Consider the following 11904-nt stretch of genomic DNA (forward strand, 5'->3'; position numbering starts at 1 on the left):
GTACACCGGCCCACGTGCTATATTTGGGCCCGTTCCGGCACGGCACGGCCCGTGGCCTTACTGGGCCGTGTGAGCCAAGGCATTAGCACGTGGGCCAGCACGGTACGGCCCGCTACAGGAGCCGTGCCTAACGGGCCGTGCCGCCGGCATGCCCGTGTCGTGCTGGGCCGGGCCGCCCGTTTGGCCCGACGTGGCCGCCGATCAGATCGCAATTCGGAGTTTTTGGAGGGGGGATTTTGCAAAATCGCTACCCATTTTTTTCGAAGTCGGGGGAAATTTTTCTTGGGCGGGAGGGGGGTTGGGGGGATTGCCATTGCTGCTGCTGCCAATGGCGGAAACCCTAGCCGAGGACGCCGCCGACGCGCCGCTCGACGCGGCGGCTATTCGAAGGTAGGTGGCTAAACCCTCCGCTGCCTCCTCCGATTCGCCCGCGCGGATCAGGTGTTCGTTCATCTCAGTTTTTTTTTTCCTTTTTATTTTCGTTTTTGGGTCAGCCGGTTGGAGCGGCTCGCGCTGTCGCGGCGAGGGGAGGAGGAGGCTTCTTCGGCCGCGACGGCGGCGGCGGAGGAGGCGGTGCGCGGCCTTCCCTCCGTGGAGGACGTGGTGAGCGGACTGGCTTTGAACGGCGAGGGTTTGGTTAATTTTAATTTTATTGCTATGAGGGGAGGAGAAAAAATGGGTGCCCTTTTAATTTAAATTTAGTTTGCCTTGAGAAAGTCGAGGCATGCTAAATCATTTTGTGTTTCTGGGTTCTGTGTTTGTAGGAACCTTTGCAGGGGTTGGAATTCGATGCATGGGCCTCGAGCGCCGCGCCGATGGAGAGCGACTTTGGTTAGCTGTTTGATTCCATTTTAATTGTTGTGGTGTTGGTTACCAGTGGCATAATCATACCAGCTTGAGCTTAGTCCACATATCCTGTGCAAATCTACTCGTAAAATTGGATTTTCATACTGCTAGATGCGTTCATGGAATGGTTGAGTAAGGAGATAAGCTTGGCTGAGGAGGAGAACCGCAAGCTATCTGTTGAAATTAGCAGCGTTGCAGAGACAACTCTCAAAGGTTTGCTTCCCTCTTGAGTCTCTGTTATTTAAGGTCCTGTTAATTGACAACAGCATGCTCCTCGCAGTTCTCCCTTCAACACCTAACACTTTGTTATCTAGATTCGATTCAGTTGGATGCTGATATTGCCGAACTGGAGTCTTCATTGAAGAAAATTGATTCAGAGGTTGTTCTTGAATACTTAACCCTGTAATCCTCATTATTTTCTTATCTCTATCACTTCTGAGCTTGCTAAATATTTTTTAAGTTGCTTCATCCAAATGAATGGGAAGTACAGGATTGTTCCCTAGATGGAATGTACACGTCAACTGATTGACTCCCACTGTCATATAATTGTGTTACTTTCTCGTGTCTGTCACTTCCATTGAATCTCATTTGTAGCTGGTTAGCTGCACAATTTAATAACAAGTAGTACTGGGCTTTGATTGCCATAATGACATTCTAGTGTTAGTGTTTACCTATCACATGGGTTGGTTGGATGCAATTTTGTAGTATTGCCAAATATTTTACTCTTTTGAAACTTCCATTATTTTTTTTCTCAAAATATTTGCAATGCTGTGCCCTTTCTTTATGCAGGGTTTGAAACACTTGGAGGCAAGCCACATCGCTGAGTTATCAGTTTCAACTGATTCATGCAGAGACCAACCTAAAATTGACAAGGACTACAAGTATGAGGTGTGGTTATATGGTCTAATAGTTGAAAAAAATCCATGTATCATGTTGTCTATGCTAAATTGCTGATTATATTAGACAATTTTAATGAGCTAAATATGAGATGAATCAATGCAATGTCTTCACAATACAATTTCTCGAATGCAGATTTTGTTCTCTGTTAAAGATTGTGTCATACAATTTGGTACACTGTACATTTCTCAATGCAGTTCTCCTACATATTAACATAGACAACATTTCTACCTCTTTATATAAAAACTCTATTCCTCAAACAAAAACACATGCAGTCATACATATGCTTTCACACAGAGTAGTATTGAATATCAATGACAATCAAGCATACGGATATAATGCATATGCGGTAATAGCCTTTTTGTATTGAGATTTTCCTTTTTTGCAATTCGCCTTTTAATATACCCGTTTTATGATTTCCTAGGTACTGGAACTTAACCAACAGCTGGAAAAATATGAGAATGACCTGAAGCTGTTAGAAAACCAAAAAAGGTAGTACTGTTTGTTTATGTTCAGAGTGATATGACATCTTAATCTTGTAATGGAATTAGTTTACAGCATCTTAGCATTGCCAATTCTAGTACTACTTGTTTATCATATTTAGAATGATATGAGATTATGATTTATCATAATAATCTAGCTTGTCATATTCTATATGTTTTTCAAAACTTAATACCATTTGTTTTCAATAATGAGTAATTTAATTTATCTTACAGATGAAGTTTCTCACATTCCACATGGACTTTATCTGATTGTCAGTTTGAGTAAAACATTTATTGTGATGTTTTGATGAATATTGAACTCTGCCATGTTTCTTTTTTGAAATTCCCTGGAAATAATAAATCTGTTGCTTCACATTTTATTCGTAATTTTTTAAGAACAGAATGGACCTAAGCTTTGGTTTACTGTTATCTAATGATGCGTGGAGATTAAGCCATGTGATGTGCACTACTTGACTATATTGTAGCACCCATTTATCCATTTTTTATCTTCCTCAGTTTCAGCATTTCAATCTTCTGGAAGACCTTCTCATCCCAAATCCCAGCACTATTCTTATTTGCCTATATTGTTTACTTGAGGACATATATGGTTTAGCTATCCATTTCTTGGTCTGGTTTTGAGCTGGTGATTCTGCTGCTGTACATATATCTTCATTATTTTCAGCCATGAACTCTTTGGTCGGTCTCCTGCTTGGCTTTTTACTTAAAGATTTAGCTGCAGAATACATTCTTACCCATGCATCAATAAGTTTGTTAACTTCTAAATGTTGAGCCATGCTTACCTGTAGGTTTCATGCATCATTCCATCCTGTTAAGATTTGTTATTATAGTCATTTGAGGTTTAATTGCATCTGCCCTACATTTAGTGTTTATGTTTGCTCTGGTTTGAAGATTTGAATTTCCTGCTGACATATGTACCATATCCAGTGCTGAAGCAATGTGGGAACTTGAATCTATGTTATCAGAAGCAAATGTTTTAGACTTTAAAGACAATTGTCTCAGGGTATTCCTGAAGGAAGCTGTACTGACGCCTGAATGTTTAATGTACGGGAAAGTGTCAGATTGTTCTGTTAATTCATTCGTTTCAGACCATGAATTGCTGATAGAAGTTGGAGAAAACATGGAACCAAAGAAAGTGCAGGTAATCTCATAACTGAATTTGTCTTCTCATTTTAAAATAAATTATCTCTGGGATCTAATCATTTTTCATTATGCATCTACCATTGATTTTGCATGCAATGCCTTGTGCTTGTATATTTTTTCTGTCCTAAATGCAATGATGCGCACTCCTCCTGCATAGTTGAGAAAACAAAATGTAACGCCTTATGCATTGCCTGGGGATTACTGGTTGTCATAATTGAAATCACAGAGCAAGATGTGAATAATAACGTGAGTCCATGTGACCGTTGCTTAGGAGATAATGATGATTTTTTGTTTCACTCTTGCATAACCGTGGGCAAAAAAAAACAAGCTTAGTTCAGTTTCACTGTCCAAACCATGCCATGTTTATTAATAATGACACAACAGGAATTTGCCTTTTTAGGAATTTGTACTGATTATGTATATTCTGAGTTTGTTTTATGTTTTTCAGATATTTCCTGATGATACCTGTGTAGATATACTTATTGATAAGCTCAAGGCCTCCAGGTATTCTGCATTTGTTACCTTCTCTTTCACAAAGCTTGCTTGATATTCTTCCAAATAAAAAGCTAGCTTGTTGAAACAATGGGATCAATTAATGTTTAAGGCGATGATGTAGATTCAACACGGTTTCGTTTCTCATGTTAGCAATAATGTCAATTTCTCTGCTATTCTACTGACCAATGTTTCTTTCTTCTTTATGCATTCTTACACTCAAATGAACTCCTTTTGTAGAGAGATCATTTCTTCTACATCACTGGGATGGATTATTCGGCAATTTCAACACCACATTATAATCAACACTTTGAGGCGTTCCTTGGTGAAAGATGCTAATAATTCCAGGTAACATGATTCACCATTCCTTTGCATTTTGCTAGTAATTTTTTTATTTGTTAGGTGTTCGTAAAGATCTGTTGATGAAACTTGAAAGTTGAAATTAGTAGTTGCAAGGATTCCGTGTTCTCTACACCTGTACGTTGAGTATACCAAGTTTACAAGATTTAGGAAAGAACTAAACCATAGGTGTCCAACATTGTAACGTATGCACATAATTTGTTGCTTCCCGTTCAACTTTTCTTATTTTGGTGAGACCACATTCTTACAGGCATTCTTTTGAGTACATTGACAAAGATGGGACAATTCTAGCTCACTTGGCGGGTGGCATTGATGCCTTCATCAAGATATCTGCAGACTGGCCACTGTCATCCTTCGGCCTGAAGCTAATCTCCATTCACAGTTCCAGGGCGCAGTCAGCAGATATTTCTTTAGCTTTGCTTTGCAAAACAAAGGTACAGATGGTCATCTCAGCCCCAATGCTTGTATTTTCAGCAGTAAAATTATGCGTACAAATTCTGAAACCGTAGAAAGAATCATTTCCAGCATTTACAATTTTTATATCTCGTTGAAACAAACCACCAACCTTATCAAATTTTTGTGTTGTGCAAAACATTCAGGAACTGGCCAATGGATTGGAGCTTCAGACTCGTCGACATCTGGTGAAGTTTGTAGATGCAATTGAAGATATTCTTTTTCGAGAGATGCGGTCGTAGCAGCTCTCCATTCCAGCAAAGCATGTCGTAAGACCTAGACTTGACCCAACCAGCCTCCCCATCATCTTGATGACAAGGAGAACGTAGCATATCAATCTCCGGGTGACCACCTTGTAAGCTTGCTCGTTGTAAAGGTCTGATCACATTTATTAATGTGCGCATGAGATGTTTAAGAAATGACCAGTAAAAGCATGGGAAAACATAAACTGAGTGAAACATTTGAAAATTCAGTCCAAGATTAAGGTGCTTGAGTCGTGCTAATCTGAGAAACGTCATTAGTTGGAGTGTCATGGTGAGACACTAATAAAGTTATGGACTCCTCTAAGAAAAGGGCTTTTATTATGTGCAGTCCGAAACGCGTGTTTACTTGCAAAATCGTGTAAGCAAGCATCAACCAGCTGAACAGATGGCATGAACAATTTTTTAAGTGTGCAGAGCAACCGACCAATCGTCGATACAACCAACGAGCGCTTAAGTTCAGATGGTTCGGATGGGAATTTGAACGAAGTTTCAGTCTTTCAGAAGGGGATGAATCCCCGCGCACATATCCTACTCATTTAGGGGGTGTTTGGGTGGGAGGGACTAAATTTTCTCACAAAAAAAATAAGTCCCTCCATAAGGATTTATTTTTTAGATGGACTAAAGTTTAGTCTCTCCCACCCAAACACCCCCTTAAGCATATCGATATAAATGAAGTTTCAGTCTCTATTGATTGTTTTCGCTTAAAAAAATTAGTCGTAAATATGAGCATTCGTGTTAAGTTAAAGACTTAAAACTGCTACTGAAAGGAGCACCTACTGAAAAAATAATTACTTTATCCGTTTCACAATGTAAGTCATTTTAGTATTTTTCACGTTCATATTAATGTTGATGAATCTAGATCTAGATTCATTAACATTAATATGAATATGAAAAATACTAGAATGACTTACATTGGGAAACGGAGGGAGAACTGTAAATATGAGCAGCTATGATCAGTTTAAGACTTAAACATGAGTGAACAAGTTCTACCAAAAGAACTCAGCTGATGTATGTTCACTTCAAATCATATATCTCTGCATTTAAATCGTACAAAACTTTTAACTATGACCTAAAACTTTCATCGAAGAATTTTGATATGAAAACTCACATGAAAGCGTGCGCTAGGAACACACTCCGCTAAGCGATCCTGGTTGGTTCCGGATATCAGCTGATGTGTTGCACAAACATTTCAATATGGATTCAGAGCTCAAAACGAACAAGCCGATCAATCTTATTACTGCTAAATTCAGAGCACAAAAGATAGTTTGGATTTTAGACTACTTAATCATGCGACAGTGCACACGCTTGTCTGTATACAAATCTCCATTATTACTTTAAAACTTATACAAGTCATGTAAAACCTGCAAGTACACATAAATGTCACCATACTCATCTCACATCAATACAACATAAGTTCACTCTGTTGCATCTCACATCAGCTTCTCACCAGACTCATCGACACTGTTATCAACTTAAAAGACAACAGATTTTGTGAGGGCAGATGGACAGGTAATTGCATTCTACCCCAGCTAGATAACCTAGATTTTTTTTTTCCATATAGAGAACCTCATATCTTAGAACCAATATATAGGATGCAGTCTCGGTTGCTCACTGATCATGATCAAAGCTGCACTTTGCGGTCATAAACCCAGCTGAAAGGAATAACAGGCGCTTGCTTAGCTCTTGCTTGGGCTCTTTCATCCAGCCGCCTGATTCTCGGCGCCAACGTGCAGACGAAATCCTGAGCCCTTCTCCCTTCTCCGGACAGCCCGGTGAGATCTGCGACTTTCCACCTCTGGACCAAGAACTCCAGGATGTCGGCATAGTCTCTTGCAGTGTAGACACCCAGCCGCTGTGCCACAGCGCTGAAATGCTCAAACAAGTTGTCGTCCTTGCCGTCATACATCAGATGAGCAGGCATTGAGATCTTCTTCCTCATCATGTCAGCAAATGCAAGAACTGTGTAGTCAGGATCAATCTCGAAGAGCTTCTCCACTATCTTGGTGTAAGCTGTCTCATGGCGCTTCTCATCAGCTGCTATTGTCCCACATATCTGAGCCAGCTTAAGGTCCCCGTACTCCTTGGCGTGCCTTGCAGTATTGCCATGGGATATAAATGTAGCTCTTTCTTGAAATGATGTGTAAAGGAAACCCAAGTAGGGATTATTCTCAGTTCCTGGATCCTGCAGAAGGTAGGTACAAGAGGTGAAATTAGATTCGTGGCTAACAATGAAATTAATTTATGAATAACCATATCACAGTTGATTCTAAAATGCAGTGAATCATCTAACCATGTTTCCTTCAAAAACAAAAAATGAAGCACATTTTCTATGGACTGACATGGTGCAAGCAATTTATCAAGTAGGCACGTAAATATAAGTCAATGTTTTTACTTGCTTTAGAAGTAAAACTGTACATGAAAGGTTATGTTGTCCAATGCTTTAATAAAATGAATAGCGCTCAGTTCTCAAAATATTATTTTAAGAATATTGGAGACATGGCTATTGATAACAAGGTTATCCACAATAGCATTGTAAACTTAAGTAAAAAGGAAAATAATATCATCATGCCTAAATAGATATTAGCTCTTACCATCCCAGACCCAATCAGGTATTGTATTGTCTTCTCAATTTGTTTCATGTCAACACGTCCAGTAAGGTACATGTACTTATTAAGAAGATCACCATGCCTGTTCTCTTCAGCAGTCCATGCTCTTGTCCAAACAGCCCAGGTGGTTGGGCTTGCGCCAGTTTCATCTCGGACACCATCAAGGGTGTTAAGCATTGTTTGATAGGTAGGAAGAGCTTCCTCAGTAACCATGTCTCCAACTAAGCAAACAAAGTAGTCATCAGGGATCTCCTTAGCCCTCTCCCGCAGCTCTTTTACTTCATCATAAAACCCATCGGAAGAAGGGTCTGGCAGGAAGTCCTGTGGCTGCCATGACTTCTCAACTGGCTTCAGGAGGTTCAAAAGGTTCTCTTTGGCCCAAGGTTGAAGCGAATCGAAAATCTCCCGCTTTTGGGGTGGCAGTGAATGCTTGACTTGGAGATGAACTTCACGTGGAGGAGTGTAGGGCTTCTTAGCAGTCTTGACCCTACAAAAAATTGAAGTAAATTAGAAGAATGGAGAAGAAATATCGCATAATAGATATGAAAGTAGTTTAATTAAAGCTTATAGAAAGGTAGAGTGATGTATCCAGCTCATAATAAACCATCTGCCACCAAATCTCTAGGCTGGGAATCCTTTCAGTCCTTGAAGCAATTTTTTTACGGTGTCCAAGAAAAGAAAATAAAAAAATACACCTAACACCTGTTCTTTTCTCCAACAAGAGTTGGATAAAGATTAAAATTTTCGTGGCACGCTTTTCAAACTGCTAAACGGTACGTTTCTTATGAAAACTTTCTATATGAAAGTTGCTTTAAAATATCATATAAATCTATTCTTAAAGTTTGTCATAATTAAAACTCAATCGATCATACGTTAATACCACCTTGTTTTGTGTAAAAAACTTCATCTTCATCTTCATGTGAAAAGAAAGGTCTGATGTTTGTATAGACAATTTAATCAAACCAGTGTTTATCAAAAATATTTTTTCAACCTAGGTAAAAGCCTAGGACAGGATAGATGGACAAAAGTAATATCATTAGTAGTAACTACGATTTCGAGATTTTCCAAGATAGGTACATTGACAAGCTTGAAACTACCATGTTCTCTGAGCTCTACATGATAATATCCAGTGTTGATTGATTGATAAACCAAACAAAAACAGTAAACGTAATGCAAAATTCACTCCATAATTGGCATGGTATATAATCATGAACCGCATATGTATAACTGTTATCAAATCATGGGAGGCAATGACGCAGATCCTCTTTCTGCCCTTTTGTTACACTAGCGTTACTTTCTTGTTGATAATTCTACATTATTAGTAAAGTAGAAGAAAACTACAGCACAGACCTAAAAACAGCAGAAAAAAAAAATGAAAGTTTCTTAAATTCATAATTCAAATTGAATATAGAAGGTGCTTCTGTGCTCTCTAGAAAGAAGAGGCTACACAAATCCTAAAGCAGTATTGTTAGCGGTGGAGAACACAGGTGGTTGCAAAGCAGGCCTTAAATGTTCAGAATCAGTCTATCACCATCAACAGATTTGAACATGTTCAGATCTCAACAGCTATTCGACTAGTTTTCAGCTTTCTCCCCGCATCCACCCTAAGCGAAAAGCATGGAGAAAAAAAAATTCTGGATCACCAACCCACTTTAATTTTACCATTTCACCTATCTCAGTTGGTTGATGGTGGTTCCATAAGAAGCAGTGCTTTCAACTCAACAATTCAACAGTACATGCATCTCTAATTCTCTATAACTTATCTATTTAACCAGCGGATTAGCCTGACGAAAGGATTACTCGCAGAGGATATTGACAGGTTATTAATATTCAGTCCCAGTTTCAAGAGTTCAACACCATCACATGGCAATCATTCACCAGGAAAATTTCAGGTCAACAGACCGATTTTGTTTAAAAGCGTCAAAGATACACAAATTGAACGGACCAATTTTTGAACGAACAAGTCCCTAATCGCCCTAAACTACAAGTTTTTAATTGCTAGAAGCAACTGCACAGGAATAATTTACATCTAAATGGGCAAGATCGCATCAAAGCTTAAGGAATCATCCATGGTCAATTTCAGGCAATAGTTTCAGCAAAATCATCAACATAATCAACTTATGGTGGCACATGCAGAAACCAAATATCACAAAGCTGCAAAAAGAAAAAAAAAAAGGACAGATCATCAAATCCGGAGCGGATCACGGACGAACCCATCCAGATCACGAGCAGGGAGGAAACCCTCGGGTCGGATCAGAGGCCAGGAAATCTGGAATCAAGCATCCCCCAGAGAGAACCCAAACCAACCCAAGCTCAAATCAATCTTGGCACAACTCTGACCCCCAGGATCTCGATGAGGAGGTGGGAGATGAATCCCCCACAACAAACCACGGAGCACGCAGAACATGCATTTTTCACCCCCAACGATTTGACTTGATCCACCGCCAGATCACAAATCTCACCAACCCCAGAGAACCAAGAACCAAGAAGAACCCCGAAGCGCGCAAGAACCCACCCTACCAAACCAAGATCACGCGCGCGACGGGGAGGGAGGGAGGGAGGAGGGAATAGAGGGATCCGGTCACCTGTTGATGGTGGAGGCCATGGCCACCACCGGCGACATCCCATTGCTCCTCCTCTGCGCCACGCCGCCGCAGGAGGACGGCGATGCGGTGTGGGACGCCGCGAACGCCATGAGCAGCGGCAGCGAGATCTCGGGGATGATTCTTCCCCTCTCGCGTTCTTGTCCACCTGGACTTCTGCTAGCAACAGCAGGGGGTTAGAGAAGGGGTTTGTGTAAGAGAAGCTGGGCTATTAATAGCACAATGAGAGGGGGCGAGAGAGAGAATGGGAGAATGATGGAGATATGTTGAGTTCTTTTTTTTAAAAAAATATATTTATTTTGTTTTTTTACTCCCTCCGCCCTAAAATATAATCATTTTAAACATTTTTAACTTTAACTATTAATAGTAAAAAAGAATAAAAAATATCGATCATGCAAAATTAATGTTGCTAGACTTGTTATTAAACAAACTATAATATGTAACTCTTTTTATTTAAAACATCTTACTTTTATAGATATTGTTGAACAAAGTAGTATCTCGGAGACCGTATCGGAGTCTAAAATTATTTATATTTTAAGACGGATGGCGTACTGTATTAGCAAAAATGCCCGAAGAGAAAAAAGCACTATAAGCAAAATATATTTTCTTTATCAAATATCTTGGTTGCTCGATTATTTGGTATTCACTTGTTTGAACCAAATGTTAGACTATTTCACAATACTAGATGCTTTTAAACAAGTATAGATATAGATACTCGGCGTGTGTTCACACATGTTCTCACTTAAAAATTGTCCTTTTTACTAATCAAATTCATGCTAAACATGTGATTGAAAGACTATTATGCCCTTCACTAATGCACAAAGAAAATAGGAGGAGGAGAGAGCACTACTAATTTGATAGCTAAAACAAGAAAATAAAAAATATATATCACCTCCGTTTTTTATTAATCGATGATGTCTAACTTTTGAAATAACGTTTGGTTATTCATGTTGCTCAAAATATTAGCCAAAAGTCAACAACGTTATCTATTAAGAAAAAAAATACTCTTATACGGGATGTGACATATCATCATGCTACGAATTTGAATAGAGATTTTGTAGCATTTCGTATTAGATTTGTTTATTTTGAGATGGATTGGTAGTAATAATTAATTTGAGATTTTTTTTTCATTGTGCCTGCATAAGGGTATCTTTTTTCCAACCTCTTTTGTTGGCGTGCATTGAACATTTTGACCAAACTGACACATTTGCAAAATATAAAAGTAGCGTGCTCTCCAGACATGGGAAGGTGAGGGGACAGAAGCACCTTCTTAAATGGTAAGAATATTGAGATAATTTCTGTTCATATATATAAATATTTCAGAGAACCTATTATGAATAATCCAAAAACTAAATTGAATTATATGCTAGATCGACAATGCGTGATCACCTTTGTCTCTGTGGTTTGGCCGATCGAGTAGCTATTTTGCTGGCCGGAGAAGACACTTAATTAGCGTATAATTAATATATTAATTATTAATTATTATACATTAAAAGAATGGATTTGTTTGATTATTTAAAAACTTTTATATGAAAAGTTGTATAAAACTACACCGTTTAAAGCCTGCCCGCAATAATTTGGGTCTGTTTGGGTAGCTTAAGATTTTGAGAAGTAGTTAGTTGGTAGCCAGCTTCTGAGAATATGAAAAAGCTGGGTTTCCCAGCTTCTGGCTTGTAGTTCATTTTCTAGATTCTATAACTACAGCTTCTCAGAATCGGAACCAAAAGCTGAATTGTTTGGG

At 39.1% G+C, this 11904-nt stretch overlaps 2 protein-coding genes across 2 annotated transcripts; one reads left to right on the forward strand and one right to left on the reverse strand.

Moving 5' to 3' along the window:
* The first annotated feature begins 298 nt into the window (after window positions 1-298).
* On the forward strand, window positions 299-5404 carry LOC127769619 (uncharacterized). The gene is made up of 12 exons (XM_052295216.1): window positions 299-390; window positions 495-603; window positions 765-831; window positions 958-1059; window positions 1161-1225; window positions 1636-1734; window positions 2168-2235; window positions 3171-3384; window positions 3835-3890; window positions 4119-4226; window positions 4489-4672; window positions 4838-5404. Exons 1-12 carry the CDS (start codon window positions 329-331, stop codon window positions 4931-4933), a joined length of 1230 nt encoding a protein of 409 aa, XP_052151176.1. The 5' UTR covers window positions 299-328; the 3' UTR covers window positions 4934-5404.
* A 757-nt stretch (window positions 5405-6161) lies between these two features.
* LOC127770655 (stearoyl-[acyl-carrier-protein] 9-desaturase 5, chloroplastic) lies at window positions 6162-10358 on the reverse strand. Its single transcript, XM_052296451.1, has 3 exons — window positions 10146-10358; window positions 7546-8047; window positions 6162-7136 (listed from the first exon to the last, which is right to left on the reverse strand). The coding sequence occupies exons 1-3, from the start codon at window positions 10253-10255 to the stop codon at window positions 6576-6578; spliced, it is 1173 nt and encodes a 390-aa protein (XP_052152411.1). The 5' UTR covers window positions 10256-10358; the 3' UTR covers window positions 6162-6575.
* Window positions 10359-11904: the final 1546 nt, after the last annotated feature.

Source organism: Oryza glaberrima, chromosome 4 (genome assembly GCF_000147395.1).
Source record: "Oryza glaberrima chromosome 4, OglaRS2, whole genome shotgun sequence".
Taxonomy (NCBI): Eukaryota; Viridiplantae; Streptophyta; class Magnoliopsida; order Poales; family Poaceae; genus Oryza; species Oryza glaberrima.

Bases quoted from the DNA above. Each gene is read 5' to 3' on its own strand.
- LOC127769619 (XM_052295216.1), top strand. From the start codon at position 329: ATGGCGGAAACCCTAGCCGAGGACGCCGCCGACGCGCCGCTCGACGCG. The intron at 1,060-1,160 runs GTTTGCTTCCCT...TTTGTTATCTAG, and splicing joins TGCAGAGACAACTCTCAAAG to ATTCGATTCAGTTGGATGCT. The intron at 4,673-4,837 runs GTACAGATGGTC...CAAAACATTCAG, and splicing joins CTTTGCTTTGCAAAACAAAG to GAACTGGCCAATGGATTGGA.
- LOC127770655 (XM_052296451.1), bottom strand. From the start codon at position 10,255: ATGGCGTTCGCGGCGTCCCACACCGCATCGCCGTCCTCCTGCGGCGGC. The intron at 8,048-10,145 runs GTGACCGGATCC...AATTTTTTGTAG, and splicing joins ATGGCCTCCACCATCAACAG to GGTCAAGACTGCTAAGAAGC. The intron at 7,137-7,545 runs GTAAGAGCTAAT...TACCTTCTGCAG, and splicing joins ACCTGATTGGGTCTGGGATG to GATCCAGGAACTGAGAATAA.